The sequence below is a fragment of the Crotalus tigris genome, unplaced genomic scaffold (assembly GCF_016545835.1).
Source record: "Crotalus tigris isolate CLP2741 ecotype Arizona unplaced genomic scaffold, ASM1654583v1 scf7180000017622.5263843, whole genome shotgun sequence".
Classification (NCBI taxonomy): domain Eukaryota; kingdom Metazoa; phylum Chordata; class Lepidosauria; order Squamata; family Viperidae; genus Crotalus; species Crotalus tigris.
Window position 1 is genome coordinate 1,101,515 of NW_024096517.1, and position 23,146 is coordinate 1,124,660.

The 23,146-nt window shown below is 37.2% G+C and overlaps 1 protein-coding gene across 12 annotated transcripts in view; it reads left to right on the top strand.

The window, feature by feature from the left end:
* PCDH11X (protocadherin 11 X-linked) overlaps window positions 1–23,146 on the top strand; it is a 495,127-nt gene that overhangs the window by 422,475 nt on the left and 49,506 nt on the right. Inside the window, exon 7 of one of the 12 annotated variants that reach the window (XR_005555088.1) lies at window positions 20,187–20,280. The exons of 10 other annotated variants lie outside the window; for them this stretch is intronic. Coding sequence is in view for 1 of the 2 variants with exons in the window: in XM_039330040.1 (XP_039185974.1) it covers window positions 20,187–20,230 (44 nt within the window). In the remaining variant the exon portion in view is untranslated. Of the gene's footprint in view, window positions 1–20,186; window positions 20,339–23,146 lie in introns of those variants that run through there. One more of the 12 variants, XM_039330040.1, reaches the window with a different exon arrangement.

Here is a 23,146-nt window from a genome sequence, read left to right on the forward strand (position 1 = left end):
AAGAGGGACTGTATATTTTTTGCACCCGTGGAGGAATGTTATTAAAATTAATATTGCTCACCATGCAAACATCTCCAGCCATTATTATGGCACATAATGCTTCTGTCTGTATTGTCTTTTTGTTCTGACTTTACAACACGATTTGACCTTCAGAACAAGCATTTTTCTGGCTGATCAGAAGTGGGAGGAGAAAAAAAAGGAAAAGAATTTTTTTTGAGAGTGGCTTCATAATAAATAAGTCTGAAATTTAAGGAAGACCAGTTCAAAGCTCATTGGCAAAGCACAACACGTGGGACCTTGTCTGTATGAGTAGACAGATTTTCCAAAGAAGACACATTCACACACCCATCCAACTTCTTTGCACCAAAAAGAGTCTTCTGCTAAACATTTTCTTTCAGCAGAAGTTGGTTTCTTAAAGAAGCAGGTCTGTAGGAAATAATAATAATAATAATAATAATAGTAATAATAATAATAAAGTTGGAAGGTACCAACATCAGGTCCAACCCCCTGCTCAGGCAGGTATATCATTTTGGACAAACGGCTGTCCAGTTTCTTCTTAAAAACTTCCAGTGTTGGAGCATTCACCGCTTCTGGAGGCAGGTGGTTCCACTGGTTAATTGTTCTAACTGTCAGGAAGTTTCTCCTTAGTTCTAGGTTGCTTCTCTCCTTGATTAGGTTCCATCCGTCGCTTCTTGTCTTGCCCTCAGGCACTTTGGAGAATAGCTTGACTCCCTCTTCTTTGGGGCAGCCCCTGAGATATTGGAACACTGCTATCATGTCCCCCCTTGTCCTTCTCTTCGTTAAACTAGACATACCCAATTCCAGCAACCGTTCCTTATATGCTTTAGCCTCCAGTCCCCTAATCATCTTTGTTGCTCTCCTCTGTACTCTTTCTAGAGTCTCAACATCTTTTTTTACATCATGGTGACCAAAACTGGATGCAGTAAGATGAGGTTGAAATTGTTTTCAGTTGGATTGTCCAGAATCTTTGAGAAGCCAACTAGTAGCTCTGTGCTGACTCCGCCCAACACTTTTGTTGTATTTGTGAAAGTCATGTGCATGATTGATTTGATGACACATTTTACTCTAGCGGAATCTTCTGGATAACCTTTGAAGATCCATTGTTAATTGTGCTTCCTTTTTCTGTTGCAGAAACAACACTTTTCCCACCCATCCATTTATCCATCGTCACTTCTGCTCATTAGACGACTGTCTCTGCAACTTACTTTCTGACTTCAATAGGGCCAATCTGCTTACTTTTTCAGCCTGCGATTAATTTATAAAATAGTGTTTGCCTTCTGCTTCAGGCACCAAGACTAGATCTTTTGACATCTGAATTAATTTAGTGATGTGTGTGCACTTCATCTTCTATAGAAAGAGCCTGGCCGTCTTTTCATTTATTTTGATTGACCTTTTCGAAAATCAAGGCAGAAAATAATAATAATAATAATAAAAAATGGCCATGTGCACCATTCCTACATTTTGGCCTAGATCAAAACTGTAACAGAATTAACCAGAAGTTTTCATTACAGGCAGTGCTGCCAGCAAGATGGAGAGAGACAGACGTTCCTGCATTTGCCTTAGAAATGTGTACAAAACAACTGATGTGGCAATAAATTGCTAATTCTTCATGAACACAAACTAGGGCAATATATTAACAACAATAACAACAACAACAACAATAATAATAATAGTAACAGTCCTAAAATGAAGTTAAATAATACTTCTTATTTTTGCCTTTGGACATTTATTTTACATAGTAAATCTGGCATACCAGCAAATAAAAGCAAAGGCTGTTACCGAGTTTAGCCTGCCATGTTCTTACATGTTTGACACCCATATAAAATCACATTATTCGTAAGCGGAGTCTTTATGCAGTAAAGGAAGCAGGTGTAATGCCTTTTGCTGACATTTCTATTATGTGCTGCCTGAATGTTGCTTACGCCACCGTTAATCCTCCTGTAGTTTAGGGTTATGATATAGAATTAGCATACTGTCTTAAGAGTTGTCTGCTTCAAGAGTTAGATGGCATTTAAAGTGGGTGACAGGAGGCCATATATTGTGCAGCCTCCATTTATTACCCTACACACAGAGACACCCCCCACACACACACACAACTATTCCAGCACTAAGTCAATATTCCTCCAGTCACATTCTCCAGCCTCCAGTCTTCTAATCCTCTTTGTTGCTCTTCTCGGCACTCTTTTTAGAGTTTTGAGAATACACGGACTAATCCATACAGCTTTCTTTAGTAGTTGCAGGACACATTTGCCATTGCCTTCTTTCCAGGCTGAGCGAAAACACCAGATGGCTTTGCTACTGAATGTAGGACTAAAATTAAAGTTGCTCCCACTCCTAGTCCAGCACCTTAATTGACAGCCTGAACAGACTCTCATAAGCAAGTTCCTAAATATCTTGTGAGTTAAGATTTATTTTTGTTCCTGATACCCCAAGAAAAATGCAAAAGAAAGCATCCAAGAAATTAGATGGAAAACCAGAGTCCTGTTTCACAAGGTAAGAACGTTTCTGAGATGTTGCAAGATAGATGCCAGGACAGCATTTGTTTTCTTTTAAGGGGTCGGCTATTTCCTCCAAGGCAGAACATCTAAACCTTAAGAGTGTTTATTTATGAGACTTATATACCGCTTTAAGTGCAAGCACTCTCTAAGCGGTGTACACCAGTAAGCAATGTATATATATATATTTACATTGCCCCCAACAATCTGGGTCCTCATTTTACCTACCCCGGAAGGATGGAAGGCTGAGTCAACCTTGAGCCGGTGAGATTTGAACCGCTGACCTGCTGAACACAGCCAGCTAAAGTGGCCTGCAGTACTGCACTCTAACTGCTGCGCCACCTCGGCTCATATGTTAGACAGTTTCCTCCTTTCTCTTCTTTGCCTCCAGCTTTAAGCCTTCAGACTTTGATATTGGCTACTCGGGGGGGTCAGGAGAGGTCAGTGGATTGGACTGGTAGAAGAATCCCTGCTGTTTAAGGGAACAGTTTCCGTAAAAGAGTCCCTCTCTTCATTTATATCAGAAGGCTCGGCTGAAAAAATGGTTGTCAAATAATGTCCTGGATGAGCAAAGTTTCATTTCCCGTGTTTGGTCATGACCTTAGAGTGGTTTCAGGGCCAAAAGATGGAACCACAGTTGAATTATGAATATGTGCTTTGGCAGCCCTATTCCAGCTGAAATATTACCCATCTAGCTCACAAGCCAGAAGATCTCGCTGGTTTGTGACATTGCCATCTAGAAGATAAAAATCAAATACAGAACAAATTTTAGAAAAACACACAGTCATCAACACCTCCCTTTGATAGTGAGGGCTTTAAAGAAAAAAGAGACAATCAGGATCTGAGCACAAGAGTCAAAAGGTTGGCCTTCAATGGTTACCCATCCTATCTTTCGTGGAATGATATTCCCAATTTGGGATGCCAGATCAAAGGAAGATCTCTCATCATCTCTGGCTAATGAGTAAATTGGCTTCAGAGGATATTTCTCCTTTTTTTTTTTTACTATTGCAATTTTTGCTAGCTGAGTCTTCTTCAAAAGCAGAGTCAAGCTGCCAAGACAGGCATAATATTCCAGTGATTTCATTGAAGAATATTTTTTTAAAAAAATAGTGGACAGTCTTTGATTTCAGACAACTACAACATGATGATTAGGGATCATGGCTGTGATTATCTATTAGAAAGTCCATTTTCATGATTTAAATTTGAAGACTGATGGAAGACACACACACACACACACACACACACACATGGAGGCAAACATTTGTTTGACTCTTCTTGCAGAGTGGTGGCAAAACAGAGGAGGAAAAAAGCTGACTGGAATCTCAAAAAATCAGTTGTGTTTCTGCTTTTTTAAAAAAATAAGAACAAGTATGTACTAAAATGTATAATTTACAAATGCATTTAAGCAACAACCAATCTGGGTTTTCTCCTCACTTTTTTGGTTTTCCCCTCCACTGTTTTATGCCTCCCATGCTGATAGCATCTCCTTAACATTCAGATATTTTGTATATTTATGATGTTAAATTTCATGTAAATGTGCCCTATTTGTATCAATACAATCTATCCTTTCTCCCTTTCTATGACTCTTCACAGCATTACACAGATCTTCAAATTCACCATGAGATTATAAATTATATTTTTTACTCCCCCATCCGTAACTCCTGGATTATTTCATTATTACGGATTTACCTATTTAGTTCTTAACTCATTGACTTTGGATAATTTTGCTAAGCATCTTTTTTTTCTATTTGAAAATTTGTGCCTATTGGCATGCGTTTGTCTCCTAGAATGTCCTGTCTTTCCCCTGTATGCTTTATCTTTTCCTCATTTTTTTTTTAAAAAGTTATAAGGTGCATTACAAAATTATAGGAAAAGAGCAGCTATAAAAATGTTAACATGTCCGTATATGTTTTAAAAATCTTAACAGGACTGGACAGCCATTTGTCCGAAATGGTATAGGGTTTCCTGCCTGAGCAGGGGGTTGGACTAGATGACCTCCAAGATCCCTTCCAACTTTACTACTACTACTACTACTACTACTAGTAGTAGTAGTAGTAGTAGTATATGTTTATATTAAAATATATCAATGGAACGCCGTCTGACAATGGAGCTGGGAAATGCTATCTCTTTTAGCATGCCTGCGGTTGAATGTTGGTGGTAAAAAGTGTCACCCAGTTTACACAAAAGTGTTCTTCCTAGCAGGATACTTCTCCCTCATTGACTTCTTAATTGAACATTACTGTCTTCTGTTCTTCATTCTGAAATTCTGCTTAGCTCGGGGTAACGGGGAATGACCTTCTGGTATTAAGAAAGAACAGCTATTGCAAAATCAAAATTCCTTAGCTTTAAGGTAAGGCTTGCAATATTTAAGAAATGGCAGAGAAAAAATATTCTGACATGACATCTGCCAGATTGCAGGAACGATGTGTAATATATTTTCTACACCCAATTACAACTTGACTCTACAAGCTCTTCTTGTCATGTCAGACCATGTCACTTTTAATGTTTTCTGATTCTGTTTTTTTATTATTATTATTTGGTTATGGGTCTTGAAGTCAACTGCTTTGCCAATACTTTTATTTGCACTTGACTTGTCCTCGGAAGATGTCATTAGAGTGACCCTTTGCCATGATCTGAATATTTTTGAGTTTATTAGAATACCTACCATTGTCTTGCTTAGCACCGCAGAGGGAGAAAAATCTATAGAATAGCTTGTTTATAGGCCATTGATAATGAATTGCTGTCATTAACATGTCCTTGAAATATTTGGTTGTACCACTCTCCTTCTACACAGCTTCACAATAGATCTTTGCATTCTCCAAGCTTTTGTTATGGCAGCTAGATTTTATTTTTCTTCCTAATGCATGCTTGTATTTTTTTTATTCGTTATTCCTAAAGAAAGATAGGCCACCTTCAAAACCATGGTTTATAGAAATTTTGTTACTTTGTTATGCAAAAGTAATGAGGCCATTCATCCATATCTCTTGAATGCACCTTCAGTTCTTAGAAATAATCATCTTGTACGCTGCTGTTGTGTACATAGCCCAAACAGTACACTTGTCAAATATAGCAATAATCCTAAATGATACAGTGTTCTGAAAACAAAGGCTGAAAGTATTTTAATAGCATTGTTCATTACCCAATGAATATTAATTACAGCAGAATCTACAGCTGATTGGCTTTATGTGGCAAGAGAGGTTATATTTCACCTGCAATGTCAAAGTGGGTTGAGAAAGTGCTGATAACCAAATTCTATCCTGACCACTTCTAAAGAGAAAAGGTATCCGCAAGAAAGCTACATGCATGATATGCAAGTTGTAGGAGAAGGGGCAGAGTCAAGAGAGGAATTAGCCTGGAGTCATTACATTTCCACGAGCGATCCAAGTCTAGCCCCTCTTGAATTCTGTTGACTCTTATCTGGCACCAATTTGATGCTGACCATTAGTTGACTAGATTCTTGTGTGTAGACATGAGCAATAAATCAGCTCAACTGGAACTTAATTCATGGTCCTGATTCTTCACACCTGATACAAGTGCACAGTTCTTCATTTGGACATGGATGTACAATAACATCATTTCCTATTTCCAATCTTGAGTTTAGCAAATATCTTCCCCTGGAATCACAAGCCATCGCTGAGCACTATGAGTCAGGTGCTTAGCTTCAGTTTAGTGAGACTGTTGTTGTTTCACCTGTTGAAGCACCTGTTTTGATGTTGTTTGCTGAGAGTTTAGATTTACTCGGAAGACTCCTCCAATGAACCACTTTCCCTTTATTCTGCTCAATAGAATGTGATTGCAGAGGTACTACTAGGCACCTATTAACCAAAGATAGTCTTATTCTTCATTCAATTGACTGATTAAAGCCATTTAAGTTGGTGTCTATTATCACATCACACAGCAAGCATATTCAAAATTTTAATTATAAACTGTGTCCATTTGTTTATCCTGGATCTCAACCGTTTAACTTCATGGGGTGATCCTGAGTTCAGTGTCAAAAGAGAGGGAGAAAAACTCATCTTTATATATCTTTGCCACATATTTGTAGTTATCCAGCATTTTCTAAAGATATTATATCTCAACTCCTTCAATCCCAAGTTCCAATTGGCAACAAAGGTCGTAAAATGGGGCAAAACTCACTTAACAACTGTTTTGCTTAACAACAGAAATTTGGGGCTCAGCTGTGGTCATAAGTTGAGAACTGCATGTATAGGCATTTAGACAGTAGGAATAAATAAATATCTACAAGTACTTCTTGTGTTTCAGATCAATGTGATATATTGACTTCCTGACATTATGTATTATTGCTGTGACCCTTTGCAATCCACTCTTAGCTTTTGAACAGCTGCTAATTAGGTTACTTCCATTAGAGGCAAAGAATCAAGTCATGATGATGATGATGATGGTGACGACGATGACTGGGTCTTCTTTCTTTTTAATATTTTTAAAGAAATGCATTTAAAAGTTATATTCACCTCTGGAAGCAGACAAGAATGCTGGGATTTTGACTTTGAGAAGTTCATTTGCTTGGCAGCAAGAAGCTATAATTAAAACAACACTATAAATAGTAATCTATCATTTAATCCATGAGGGCTTCTTCTACTCTTTGGAGAACACAGCAATAAATCCCAGCAGTAGTACTTAACAGGGGAAGATTTAATTAGTAATTTCCTTCCTTCCTTCCTTCCTTCCTTCCTTCCTTCCTTCCTTCCTTCCTTCCTTCCTTCCTTCCTTCCTTCCTTCCTTCCTTCATTTTAGAAGAGTGGAAAAATGTTGAAGGCCACATCTTTAAAAATGAAAGAATCTAGATAAGAAAGGGGGACTTAACTACAAACTCAGGAGCATGAACCTCTCCTTATAAACATAGAATTTTCTTTTACTTTATTTTTTACTTCTCACTAGATGCATTAAAGCTTTTTTTCCTGTAGGACCCAGTGAGGTGGCTGTTTATGTACGCACAAAACATATCGGAAAAGTTGCAGAGTTTCAGTTTGCAAACAGATAAAAAGTGAAAGCTAAACAGACTTTATTTGTGAGGGAATCTTATTCTGTTGTGACCTTGCTCCCAGCAAATGCATTGTTCATGCCTGAGTGACATTTCTGACAAAATCAGCATACAATCATGAACCATTTATCAGAAGTTCAGCTGAAGGAGATACATTCACAATGAGCCCTGTTGGGGGTCACTTTGAAAACACATTCTGGCATTTCCTAGCAGAAGTGTGAAAAGGTTCAATCTGTAAACCTGTATTTAAACCAATTCAGTTGGGTTGAAAGAAGCTTAAATCAGAGAGATGTAGAGTGATGTGCACTGGTTAGTTAGTTAGGTCAGAATGAAAGCTACCATACCAGAGTTAGTCAAAGTGACTGCTCTAATATTATCTCTATACAGTATGTTCTTCTCAGTTGGTAACCATGTACTATTCTTGGTTGCTACACTTAATTTCAGTTCAGTATCTTCACCAAATGCCTGCTAATGTCTAAGTTTCTACCTTCAGTTGACACTAGTGAGAAAGTCAAGAGTTGATGTATACTTTCTTTAGAATATCCTCTTAAGTATCTCTTATCAACTCCTGGAGATGATAGTTATAGAGAGACAGATGGATAGATAGATAGATAGATAGATAGATAGATAGATAGATAGATAGATAGATAGATAGGTAGTAGGTAGATAGATAGGTAGGTAGGTAGGTAGGCAGGCAGGCAGGCAGACAGACAGATGATAGATAGATAGATAGATAGATAGATAGATAGATAGATAGATAGATGGTAGGTAGATAGATAGGTAGGTAGGCAGACAGGCAGACAGACAGATGATAGATAGATAGATAGATAGATAGATGATAGGTAGGTAGGTAGATAGGTAGGTAGGAAGGTAGGTAGGTAGGTAGGTAGTAGGTAGATAGGTAGGCAGACAGACAGATGATAGATAGATAGATAGATAGATAGATAGATAGATAGATAGATAGATAGAAGGTAGATAGATAGGTAGGTAGGCAGGCAGACAGACAGACAGGATGATAGATAGATAGATAGATAGATAGATAGATAGATAGATAGATAGATAGATAGATATCTGATTCACATGAATAAATGTATGCTGGGAGATAAAGTGAAGGAAGCTATCTTTTGCTGTAGGCTAAAAGATGAGATAATAAGTCTAAAAAAATAAGTTTACCCAGACAGGCTAGTCAACCAGTTTGGTGTGTGGGTTAGGGCACCAGGCTAGAACCCAGGAGACTATGAGTTCTAGTCCCACCTTAGGCACAAACCCAGCTGGGTGACCTTGGGCCAGATACTCTGCCTCACTCCTAGGAAGAAGGCAAGGGCAACCCATATCTGAAATCTTGCCAAGAAAACGGCAGGGACTTGTCCAGGCAGTCATCCAGAGCCACACTATCTCAAAGGCACACACACATACACACAGATAGGCAAGAGGACAGTGGCTCACAGAGCTGATGGTTAGAGCTGCATGATGACATTTTCCTTGATAAGTTGTGACAATCCAGCTGGCAGTTTTTTGGGTTGTTGCAATCACTGGTGGACCAGAACTTGAATGCTGGCATCTTAATTTTTTTTGTCAAATTGAACAGCGAGGATTGGCAGTTCTGATTTTGCAATTGTCTTGACGCATCAAACGCCAGTGCTAACACCCACTTAATGAGATAGCTGGTGATAGAAATGTACTCCCATGTTCGCTTCACTTCCCACATAAGCCCAGCCTCTTTGGATGGCAGCTTGTGAATGTTCCTGATAAGGTACCGTGTCGGTTATACTTAGCTTTTCAAAACTAGCATACACTATGCTATTTGGATGGATGAGAAATAACATTGAGAGCAGCTGTTAATATCAAAATGCATTTCTGCATGTATTTTTTTTGCACAGCTAAGAATCTGTAACAAAAACTGTGGATGCAGAATTAGATTGTTCTACTGCTTTTAAGCTATAAAAGAATCTCAACACTTCACTTTCTTTAGCTCCTTAGTTGCAGCATTGTGCTCCACTCTTCCTGTCTGTGTTTACTGAGTAATAAGTAATTAACAGTCCTGTGAAGCTTTTCATTTTGTACATCTTTAGTGTCTGATGACTGCTTGCCTCCTGTGAGATGATGGTGACACTGTTCTTTTGTCTGACATATAAATCCAACTTCATCTCTGAGTTTGTTTGGTTTTTTTTTACTTCAGAAAGACAACATTCTTGACCTCAATTTACCACATTGCAAACTGTCTTCTATCCTTCCTTCCTTCCTTCCTTCCTTCCTTCCTTCCTTCCTTCCTTCCTTCCTTCCATCCATCCATCCATCCATCCTTTTCTTTTATTTCTGATGAACCAGATGAGGAATGGGGTTAAGCATGATTATTGAGTTTCTGCATGTCTAAAAGTATTTTCTTCCAAGCAACAATGCATTGTCAAATAATAGAAACTGGCTTCGAATTAATTGTGTCAACCATGCTACATGCACTTGTTTTGCTGCTTTTAAGTTTTAATTAATCAGTACAGTCCCACTAATTAATGTTAGTTAGACTTGCAAGAAAAGAAGATCCCCAACGGACATCTTGGGACTTTCCGCTATTTAATTAGCAAGTCTTATTTCAATTCTACCTTGTTGTTCCATGTTAATGACAATTAGATATTCCTTCACCTTTAGATATTGTTTGCTTACATTGAAAACAAGGCTACAAACAAAGTCATCATGAGCACAGAGAGCCTGTAGATGGAGGAGCGATCATGCATTGAAGATCCCAGATTTCATTTAAGGAGAACTGGAGAATCTTCTGTAAGTTTCAACTTAGAGAACTGGTTGGATCAACTGTCTTATTCAACCCAAAGAAGCATTTCCTAAGGACTTCACTAGAATGGTGAATAAAGATAAGGGTTAAAATTATTCACAGTGATGTTCTCTTCTTATGAACTCAACAACTTTCCATAAAGTAATACTTTTCAGAAACTTTCTATCGAAATGGACAAATTTCTTGCATTTGTGAACTGTTTTATGTATGCTTCCAAAAAAACGTTTCACAGACATCTGATTAAGGGATTCTTTGCTGAAGTTCACATCATGACAGGTTGACATGACTCATTAAGAAGTATTTGAATGGAAGGGAGATGCACTTTTGAAAAATAAATAAGTAAAATGCAGCCTGTCGCGGTGGCATTCTGTCATGCTTGGAGTGAAGCATGATGGAATGGCATTTCAACCCTATTTGTACAATCAAGGATGTGATAGGAAAGCCAGCTTTGTAGCAAGCTGTACACTATTTCATCCCTCCCTCCCTCCTTTTCTTCTGTTTCTGATGAAGCAGTATTCATCAATTCATCAAGTGTTTCAAGATTCTGGAAAAGGTGATGCCCTTGTAACAAATGGATGTGTTTCACACTTTCTTAGGAAGTCGTAGAACACAGCAGTTTCCAAATGCATCAAGCCCACCGTATGAGACCAGCAAGCCTTGGCCAGCTTCCATGATTAAGAATTAGCAAAAATATGGGTCTTTCCATCCCCCAAATAGCACCTTCATAATTACACTACACTGACTCTCATCTGCTGTCTGATCATTGGCTTTGGGATGAAAATGTTTTATTGATTCTGAATCACAGCATATTCATTCATTCATTCATTCATTCATTCATTCATTTATTGGTTTGGCTTTCTTGTATCTAGATAGTACGATGAAGTCAAATTTTCTCTATTAGATATTGGGGATGAGTTGGAGCTGATTTATCTCTGTGTGTATGTGTATGTGTGTGTTTGTGTTTTGCTTTTTAAACGATGTTAAGCCTGGTTTGAATGATGCACTTTAACCACAGTTTTTGTGGAAAGCATACTACCTATTGTTGTTCTTACTAGTAGCCAGATTAATGGTTGGACAAAGTTCTAAAATTGAAATAAAAAAAGTTCAGGGACCATAAATTGTACAACTATGCTCTAGAGAGAAGAAAAAGCTACATCCAGGATAACATATTGCAATAAAAAAGGAAGCCATATCAGAGGGAGGGAGGGAGGGAGGGAGGGAGGGAGGGAGGGAGGGAGGGAGGAAGGAAGGAAGGAAGGAAGGAAGGAAGGAAGGAAGGAAGGAAGGAAGGCAGGAAGGCTTTCTGAGAGGAAGGAAAAGCAAAAATTTTGGTAGGGAAAACTCTTCACAAAGGGTTTGGCAGCATTTGGGTAAAGAGGCAGATTTCCCTGTACATATTCCCTGTAATGTGAATTTTATGTATAAAAAAATAAAAACACAGTGTTGCTTTAAATGCATCTGGGAGGACTCAGTCGAAATAGCTATTTTAAGTTGAGTTCAGCAAAGAAAAGAGAAATTGCATTTTAATTGCATCAAGATAACAGTTAATCTGTTCGGGGGGGGGGGGGAGAAATCAAAGCGTGCATCTGGAACTGGGCAAACATTCTTCTTCCTTTTGAATAAATTTGCTCTGAATATGCTGTGTCTTCCCATAGAGACTTTGACTTTATGATGTCCTCCCCCTTCCTCCCTTTCTGCTTCATTTATCTTTGACATTTAATTTCCAGATGGGTCCATAATGTGACGGATACTTTATTTCTTAAGATATCCCAGTAGTGAAATCATTTTTGAAAACCCAGGAAGCTGATAGCTGCCAAATAGCTTGCTGGGTTTCATTCGGCCCCCCCTCCCCAATTTTGATATATTAGTTGATTGTTCACGATTTATTTAGCAAGGTAGGCAAGCACGCTCCAAAATCAGGGGTGCAGATTATTTGTGCCTTGAAGCATGGCACAAGAGAGAGAGAAAAACATGAGTTGGCTTTTCCCTTTTTGCCTTAAAACGGTTGTATTCAACCGCTTGCATTCAACCGGCGTTATTTCTAAGCAGCTCATGAAAAAGAAAATAAAGCTTTTATTGAAAGACACATTAAGCAGAAGAGCAGCATAAAGATATTTTAATACGATCTATTAATTCAAGAAGGCAGTAAAAAGCACTGGCAATAACGGAGGAAAGAGCGTTGCCCTTAGTGATCTCAGAAAATGTGGCACTTTGAAGATCATAAAGGTGGGAAAAAGCAATGGCCTTTTCTAACGTTAAAAAGCCGTTGCTGTATGCAGAAGTCTCCATTTATGATAGTCCATATTAACAGTCCATCTGTGGACAAAACATGGCATAGGGAAGGTAAATCAAGGAGAACTAATTTACAGGTAGTCCTTGACTTTAGTGACATTTGAAGTTACAAAAGTAGCAGTGACTTATGACCGTTTTTTCATACTTACAGCCATTGCAGTCTTACAATCCTCATGGTCACCTGATCAAAATATGGACACTTAGGAGTCCTTGCCTACTATAGAAGAATGAAGGTTTAAGGTGTCAACTTTAGCAGAAATGGCAAAAAATTTCTGCCTATTTGAAGGATCATACACAAGAAAGATATATTTCGGTTTGGAGAAGATGGATAGGTTATATTCAGAATAAATATGGGATTAAAAAGTTTCATCTAGTTTATGAGTAAATTTTAGATTAGTATTGATAGTATAATAACTCATTTTAGATTTGGTATTGCTATGGTTTAATTAATATTGACTTGTTTATATTATTCTTTTTGTTTTAATTTGCTTATATTTATCTTAAATGGGAGTTAAAGTATTTTATGGATTTGGTTACTTATATAGTTGGGTAATGTTAATTAGAATTTGATTATTAATTTGTAACCCTGTACTCAGCTCTGGGAAGTGGGGGGAGGGCTAGGGGTGGGTGGGTTTTGGGATATTGTATACTGTATAAAACTTTTCAATTAAAAAAAAAATTGGACACTTAGCAACTGATCCATATTTATGATGGTTGCAATGTCCCGGGATCATGTGATCCCCTTGTATGACCTTCTGACAAGCCAGGTCAATGAAAAAGCCAGATTTCCTTAACAACCATGTTATTAACTTAACAGCTGCAGTGATTCTTATAACGACTGTGGCAAGAAAGGTCATAAAACGGGACCAAATTCACTTAACAAATGTCTCCCTTAGCAACAGAAGTGTTGGGGTCAACTGGGGTGGTAAAATGAGGACCACCTGTATTGATTGAAATGTGGTGACTGGATTAAAGTGATATAGGTTCTCCTAAGGATGATGTGCATTGAATATTAGTGGTATCAACGAGTTTTAATTGGATTTCTTTTTCTGATCTCAAATCCTGCCTTTCTTTGCCTTGCTATTGTTTACTCCTTTTATGCACTTTGTAGAAAGTAGCATGATAGATGCATAAGCATCAAATATGAAATATTACTGCATATTGACCATCAGAAGTATCAAATGGAGAGCACGTATTAAATTCCCAGCACTGTCATGCAGGGGGACCAAGTCGAATGCCAAAATTAAATATCTAAATCTAATAGTGAAATCAAGTTTCAGAGAATGTCAAAAAACAGATGTAATGCGTTTTATAAATGTGGGCAAATAAGATAATGAGATTATGTGGACAATCACGCATTTGAGAAATAGTGTAGTTGATACTTTAAAAAAAATCATCTCGAAGTCTTCTGCTTGGCAAGATTTTTTTTTTATCTTTATGCCAAGGGATCCCTAAATTAGCTAATGTAAAATAAGCTTGCATATTTTAAGCTCCATCTCTTTTCTTCCCTTATTTTCATTTCTTCTGTGAGCTTTTAAAATATTATTGTTTCAGCTCTGTGATTTCTCCCACTCTTTCCTTCTTTTCATTAGAATTATGAATCTGGTAATTTCCTGAAGAAAAGTTAAAGATAGTTGAAAAATTATAACAAAGCTCAAAAAAAGTGCACATTTTTACAAGAGTAATAACTGAGCAGTAAAAGAACAAACTTTCTTTCTTTCTTTTTTTCCTTTTCTTTCTTCTTTCTTTCTTTCTTTCTTTCTTTCTTTCTTTCTTTCTTTCTTATTTCTTTCTCTTTCTTTCTTTCTTTCCCTTTCTTTCTTTCTCTTTCTTTCTTTCTTTCTTTCTTATTTTCTTATTTCTTTCTCTTTCTTTCTTTCTTTCTTTCTTTCCCTTTCTTTCTTTCTTTCTTTAGTTCTGTCTTCTGTTCCACGGTATTGTGATCTATCTATACTTTTCTAGTCTATTCCATTTGTACCCTTCAACATTTTTTTGCCCCTAAAACTTTTGCAGATCCTACTAATGTTGTATTATGGTCTCCCTTGCTTTGCAACCTGACCTTCCCTGTCAAATGTGGCTTTGAAAGAATTCCACCCTTCAGCCACTAAAACCTTCCCCCCCCCCCGTTGTCGGTTAAGAAAGAGGGGGAAATCACTCTAATTGCACATTGACCCTGTTGTGTCTGTGAGTTTGTGTTTTTTGAGAGAGAGAAAAACTACTAGAGAGAATTGTACCATTAGGAAAAACTTAAAATGAAATGGGTCAGCCTGAGAAGTTCCTTCTGTTGTGTTGTTAAACCAATTCCCACTGGCAGCCCAGCCCAGTCCTTTCCTTCAAAATCCATTTGACGGCAAAGGTAAAAGCCCTAATTATTTTTAGGTATGAGCAAATAGGTTGAATACTTACAAGTATTTAATCAAGGTTCACCCGTGCAGCTTCATCATGAGCCTGCTTTCAGTTGCATTTTCCAAACATCTGGAAGAAATTAATGGAGCAATGTCTAATTATCTTTTCTCATATTGAAAGGGGGAGGGGGAGAGAGGAGAGAGCACCCCCGTTAATTGCCTCTAAGCTTCCGAATGACTTCTGGGAGGTGCCTTAGAATTGCTGACTTCTCCCCCTTCCAGTCAGGAAAGAACATATTTCTCTAAACGTTGTAGGCATCTGAAAGAGTCCTATTGAGTGTTTTTAGCCCATGCTGACTTTTACCTTAGGACCAGGATAAAAATGCAATGTTTTTTTTTTTTTTCAGATATCTGCCAACCTCTCCACAAGTTCCACAGTAAAATATCCTCCCTGAATCTCCTTTAGGTTATACAAACTGGTTTCTCTTGAGTAAACATTGCTCCAGGAGTTTGGAAGGAAAGAAGTTGCCTTTCATAACAAAACCTCCCATTTAATAGCCATGAATTGGCAATCTCTCATCTTATTCATACATATGGAAATAGAACCCAAATCCAATCACCAATTTTTTTTGGGGGGGGAGGTTCCAGAAATATCTGACCCTCCCAATCCAAATTTAGAAGGTACATCTGTTTCTCAATAATAGCCCCAAGTTTCAAAAACAACAAAAATAACCATAATGCCAAGACTTTGATGATTAGATTTGAAATGCCAGGAATTGACCCCCCCCCAACATTTGGGAAGGCCAACAGATGAAGGGGAATTTATTGCCAAACACGTATAGAAACTTATGGCAGTTTGAACACAGAATTGATTCACTCATTCATCTATTTCCTTTCATCTCCACTTTTAAAGATCTATAGAACAGAGCTTTATGTTTATGATCCTTCATGAAGGCTGGTTAGAGTTGGGGACTTTGATGAGAAGTTGTTCTTCAAATGAAAACCGTAGCTGGCACACCATATGGCATTAATGGATGTCTTCTTTGGAGCCAAAGATTTATGCAGATTCTCAGTCATCCGGCTCATGGTGGCTCCAGAGATGTTTTTTTCCAAAGGCAACTGGACTTTGTTTGGAAGTCCAGTTGCCTTTGGAAAAACAAAGTCCAGTTGCCTTTGGAAAAAGCACTTTTGGGATGTTCTGTCCTGAAGGAACAGATTTGTTTTTATTTTGGTTAAAGTGCCCTGAAGGAACACTTTAAATAAAATAAAAACAAATCTGTGTGGTTGAACAGAGTTTAGAATGATAAAGACACAATGATCTTACCCAGCACTCTGTAACTCGGTGTATTCTCAAAGCACCAAACAAGATATTAATCCACCACAATCCCTGTGAAGCTCACGCTCCATGTAAGTATTATCGCCTATTACATGTGGTGACTCTGCAAGAGAGAGGTCAAATGGCTATGCCCTATGATAGACATGGTAATGTTAAATCAAAGGAACATGGGGGTAAAAATGCCCTGTTTTGCTTTCCAATCTTATTCACCCTTTGCCTTATTATCTGTGAGCATTCACATGTATCTATCTATCTATCTATCTATCTATCTATCTATCTATCTATCTATCTATCTATCTATCTATCTATATTTCTATATCTATCTGTCTGTCTATCTATCTATCTATCTATCTATCTATCTATCTATCTATCTATCTATCTATGGAAATTATAGAGTCAATTGTTGTCGTACGTTGAAGACTACCTGTATCTTCCTCATCCATTGGTGGCAGAAAAGTTGCTGACTTTTTAAATCCACCTCCAAGCCAAATACAGTAAGACATGGTTAAGCACAGATGTATCAGATTATCCTGTGTCATTCCTTTTCCTGCAAAAGCAGGGCAAATTGGTCCAAATGAAATCCATCTCCACTTCATAAATTGTTATTGAGGATGCTCTTTCCCCAAGACTGTTTTGTTCAAACCCTAATGAGGGTCTCTTTCTAAAAAGCATTTATTCATCGGATACAGTTTATCCTATATATATAGTTTCAGCTTCGAAGCCCTTGTATTATCCGATGTCATGAATTACAAAAGTCTTTGCGGGCTTGAACAAATGAATGGAATTTCGTGACCCAGATTGTCCTGCCACAAAAGCCCTTAAAGCTCACAATAACAACATTAATTTTAAGTTTATTCAAGCAGTTAAAATGCTGACAAGCACCTCAATTCAAGGAGGAGATGAAACATTTTAAGCTTTTCTATAGCTGCATGAGAAATTATAGCTTTGAAATTTGGTGAATAATGACTTTCACCAAATGTCTTTGTTTATATTAAGAGCGGGGAAAAAAATGTCTGGAATTATTTCTGTGCTATATGCATAATTGCAATTTACAAATATATATGGGTGATACAGATTCCTTTTCTTTTTAAAAACTCAAGCTTGATACTGGGTTCCTGAATAGAAATAACACTGATTATATACATCCTGAAAAAAAAAAAATCTCTTTCACTATCATAACCAGATAATCATAAAGCAGATGTCTAATGTCTAAATCTCTACTTCATCTGTTCATTGAGTTGGAAATGGTGGTCTCCTTAGATGAATGAGTGATCTAGTATGTTCTCGGATTACTTATCCTGTTTGCAAAAAGGAATAATTGAGTAGATTGGATCTGTAATGAAGTATTTCAGATTAGTTCCATAATTGCTGTTTTCTTAAATATTCCAATTCTTTCAGTGTTACAGGGCTAGAAAAAAATGACTCTGTCTATATCTGTTGCAGATATTTTATTACTTAAATAAGTAATGATCTATCATCTATCTATCTATCTATCTATCTATCTATCTATATATTGAAGATGTTTCATGACTTAAATGAGTAATTTAATAAGTTTCATTACTTGGTCTGTCTGTCTATCATCTGTCTGTCTCTTTGCAGATGTTTCATTACTTAAATAAGTAATGAAATGTCTGCAAGCAAAAAACAAGCTCAGAGAGCATCATAAACTCCATGAGCTACAGATACTCGCTTCTATTGAAACCACATAATTAGTATTATGGAAAGCAAAAATACAAGTTCACATCACTGCTCTTCAATTAATTAAGTCATTTAGAAAGACAGTAGTGCAGGCTACATCCACATGGTCCTTCCATCTGCGATCTGAGTACATTTCAATCTATATATGAAGTACTTCTAAATAGGATGCAAGCAACTTGTTGTATCTAGATTAGAAATCCTATCTTTGTAACTTTGAATAATTGCTATAAACGAATGGTTGAAAACCAAGGATTATCTAGAATGTTATAGGAACCCAGTGTTTAAGGGCTGCTTCCAAGTCAATATAGAATCCTTGGGTGGAACTGCCCTGATATAATGCTACTAACATAGATCTACCAAAGTGGATATCTGAAAGCTAAGTAATTAAGTGGTTTGTGAATGACTCAGTTGAAGACTACAGTGGACTTTTTTGTTGGAGAAACAGCTGATTTCTGAAATATTTGTTGTACAACTTGATTCTATTTCAGAGATGTGTGTCAAATTGATGGGCAGAACAACAGACTGCATGATTTATTTGAATTTTTCCGGGAGCAGACACCTAACAATATTCTACCTGTGAACATTTCTCCCGCATATTTGTATTATTCTGTAGATTTTTATAAAACATTTTTTTTTAAAAAAGAGGGTTGTTAAGAGTAAGAGCCAGGACAGAAAAAAAATTGCTGGAAAAAGTCTTTGCCCGATGCTAATTCATTCATCTGAGGCATTCCAAATGCAAAGGATCATCAATGAGATAAAGTAAAGGCGGGAAAATCAGAGCAGGCAGAAGACAATTGAGAAGGGAAAAAAAATGTATGAAAGCTTATAGGAAAATGATCCAAACTATTCTACCGTTTTTAAAATTATTTTTCTCTCCTTTCTATTTTTTTTTCTTTTTTTTTGTTTGCTTTATCGGATTGCGTTCTTTTACCCTGCTCTTTTTTTTCCCTCCAATTTTATTAGTTTTTTATTTTACACCAACAGAAGCTTAAGAGCCAACGTGGAGATATGATGATCAATTACAAAAAGAAAACAATAGCATTATAAATATACAGTTCACACAATATTTATTAAAATTTTCCTCTCTATCTATATAGAATATGATAATCAAATTGATTCGCATAAAATCATTCATTAATATATCTAAATATAAATTCTCTTAATCAATCAAAACTTTCAACCGCTCAGTGTCTATTCTACACAAATATATAATTTCTCACATACTTAAACTTAAACGGAAACTCTTCATTTATTTAAGATATATTATAATCTCATTAATACATTTCTAAAACAAATTTTCATTTATATTGCTACATATGAATTTCATTAATCCATAAACGTTTAGAAGAGCTCATTATCTATCCCAAAAATCCTGTTTTACACTTTATTAATTTTTCAAATGTTACATTTTAAACTAACCTATATATTTACTATTCAGGTATTTTTCCCTGCTCTTTCATGTGTCTTGAGGAGCCCACATTTCCTCAAGATATGATACCAAAATGGTCTCGCCTTATATGTGCAATCAAGCTACCTTTGTTTTCTCGTTGATAAATGGCAGCGCTGGAGTTTGCCAAAAGAAGGCGATCTCCATTCGTTTATAAAAACCCACAAAAGTTTCAGTTTCCCCTATCTCAGCATCATGATTCTAACAAACAGAGAACGTGCCTTTTATACAAGAGCCGAGGTGGCGCAGCAGTTAGGGTGCAGTACTGCAGGCCACTTTAGCTGACTGTGTTCAGCAGGTCAGTGGTTCAAATCTCACCGGCTCAAGGTTGACTCAGCCTTCCATCCTTCCGGGGTAGGTAAAATGAGGACCCAGATCATTGGGGGCAATGTAAAATATATATGTATACATTGCTTACTGGTGTACACCGCTTAGAGAGTGCTTGCCCTTAAAGCGGTATATAAGTCTCATAAATAAATAAATAAATAAATATACATATCTGCTTTTAGGGATATCTTAACTTGAGAAATCTCCAGAGGAGGCGAGGCGAATCAAAATTTAAAACAGAGGAAATCGTTTACCCAGGTAAAAGCTATGGAAAGTAAAACTGACAGGAGTTGTAGAAGAGAACCAGTCCTCTTGACACTGAGCTATTCTGTCACATAGCATCAATTGGGCCATTATGTGGCACGAGAGAGCTATAATAAATTGTCACATTTGCTTTTTAGCTGAAATGACGGGACGGAAATTTGCTGTGTGTTTCAGGATGGAGGAAAGGAACAGGGGTGGGATATACCCCAAACAGCTGATTTCCGCTCCGGGAAGACTTCACCTTCAACTTCTCTATTGCTGCTTTTAGGTAATTCCTAAAATGGATCCTTCTTACTGCCTCTTTTGATTTTTTTAGTAGAGCGTTAGTTTGCACAGACATCTTTTCAGCTTTTTCTGCTTGTGACATGACACGGTGTTTCGCACAGAGGAACAAGCCATTGCTAAGAATGTGTTGAGGATTTGGTTGGGCTAATTCATTTGATCCATTCTATTCTGGCTAGAAAGCATCACATCTCTGGAATGAGTTTTATAGAGAGATTTTGGTGGTTAGGATCATCATCATCATCGCTGTCATCCCAGGTGATACTTCTTGACAGGAGCAAAAATGTGATCATGCATTACATGCATTAAAGAGGAGCTGAAGAAGCAATCCTCCCCCCCCCCGACAGTTACGTTTAGAAACATTTTTTATGTCCCCTACATCTCTATATATACTAATTATGGGGAAGTCAATGTTGTTCATTTGCAGACCAGTTTTATTAATCGTGCAACAGACACACATTCTAGAGATTTGAAAATTGTTGGGGATGTGCCAGCCAGGCTGGGAGGAGGGATCAAACAAGGACCTGGCTTGGAGTCCTTGCAGAGCCACAAGCAGCATAAGGTTGACCTCCTCCAAGGTCCAGGAAGCCTTATATAGTCACTACTAAGGGAAGACAAGCTTTACCTGGGGAGATTCTTGTAACATGGACATTGGACAATAAAGTTACTGACTTTTGTTATTCAATAGTCAGGTTGCTTGCACCTGACATAAATAGCTATTACCTATTTGGAACAGAATACGTTGGTATTTTTTAAAGATTAAAAATGTCATAAGCTTGTGTATTTATGGATGTAGATATAAAGTGATTTAGGGTTTTTTTTTTTAAAGAGAAAATTTACTTAAATTGCAAAATGGACTTAACATATTGACGTGAATATGTAGGTTGAAAAATACTTTAGGAAAACCTCCATTGATCTAAGCCACGCGATTATTTCTTCACATTCCAAGTTTAGATCATTTGTTCTTTGGAAAGGAATGGGATGATGATATTTGCACAGTGTATGGGCCTTTCCACCAGAAAAGTAGACAAGAGACCTTGTTGGGAATGTTTGCTTCTTGAGATGACTAGGAATCTCCTGTTTGCTGTAAGTAATGCCAACCACTATTGAGGAAATTTGTCTGTTCTGATTTGGGAAAGGCAGCTCACTCCTAGAAGCCTGTGATCTATAACTATTATTATAGTCTTTCTTCGCAGTTATAGAAGTGTAATAAGTTGGAAGCAGTACCTTTTCAAAGCTATTAGACCATCACATTGCAGTCCAAAGCAGTCTACTGTTTGTGTAGATTGTGTAATCCTGGGGAGTCGGGCTTACTTCCCCCTACAACTCAACTGAAGATGATTAGAAGAACTTGGAGGGAGCTGAAAGGCTTCAGACATGCCCTCGCTGTCCAAGTGATCCAGGGGGGGAAAAAAATGTTTCCTCCTTTTGAATTTGTGAAATACTGATTGGAATCAGTATTCGAATAAGGGCTGAATCGCTGAGAGAAGCTTATAATTGGCAGTACTTTTAATACTAGTTGCTGTTTAAAAAGTGCTATCTGAGGGGTTCTTGATGGTCTCTGGGCTTGGTAGTTTTCTTGCAGATGTTTCATTACTCAAATTGGATAGCATCCTCAGTGCTAGTTACCTAGTTTGGGTAATGAAACTTCTGCAAGAAAACAAGCCCCAGAGAGCCCCAAGGATCCCGCTTGGTGGTTTCTGATTTGGATCAAGGGGCTTCTGTCAGAACAGAAGGTTAAATTAGGTAGGTCTGTGTTCTCTTACAACATAATTTGACTGATGTCATTATGCCTTCAAGATCAAGAAGAAAACTAAAGGTATAACCCCAGGGCCAAACCATTTGCTTGACAATGATTATCTTTTTTTTTAAAAAAAAAAATCATGGTAAGCAATGGAAATGATTCAAGGCCCTTATTCCAGTTTCTTGAAAGCTGTTATAACCCGCTGAAGTCTTCAGACTACATCCTAAGATTCAAACCCACATTTATGACAACAAATTGATTTTTCAAAGTATAAATAAATTGATTTATTTTTTTTTTGCAAAATCAACCTGGTACGTTCACAACTAAACTGATGCAGTAATGAATGGATGGATCAATGTTTGCAAATATTCCCACTGCCCTGAAAGAGGATTGCAAAGCCCGCATCTGTTTTCAGAAGAACATGGAACAAACATTCAACTTACGAGAAATTAAATGATGTAAAGTTGCTAGTGAATCTGACCGCAGAAATATAAGCATTTCCTTTATTCACACATGAACATGTTGTTGTTTTTGCCAATTGAATAATAATCCAGAAAGCACCATGGACTTTTTAATTTAGGTGACTTATTTCACAAACAATAGGCACAACAGAAAAGACTGTGCATTTGAACTCATCCATCTGATATTTCATAGTAACATTCAGGACAAATCCTACTAAAAATGCAGGGGGAAAAAAACATTTTGGGCATTGTGTTATATGTTAATCAATCTATGAATGGGAAGAAATTGAGTATTCATTTTGGGATTCAAATACAATGAACCTGGTCTTGTGTACCGTTGTATGTGTGTGTCTCTCTGTAGAACGTCTTAGAAAAAATTCTCTTTGCAGTCATTTCTATGGGCAAATATGTTATTATTTGTTCAGCATATTCCCCCCAGGTTTCAGTTAGTTGTTTGTTTGGTTCTTCTTTTCCTTTCCTGAGTCATTCCAGTTGTTTTCAAAAGATAATGGGAGGCTCTAGGTAGGAAACCTCCACTTGTCAGTGATGGTAAAGTTAAATTACTTGAAGATTTCTTGCTTTTTCTCTTTCTTTAACGTTCCTGTTGTGTAACTGGGGGCCATTCCTATCAAACAGAAGGAAAAGAA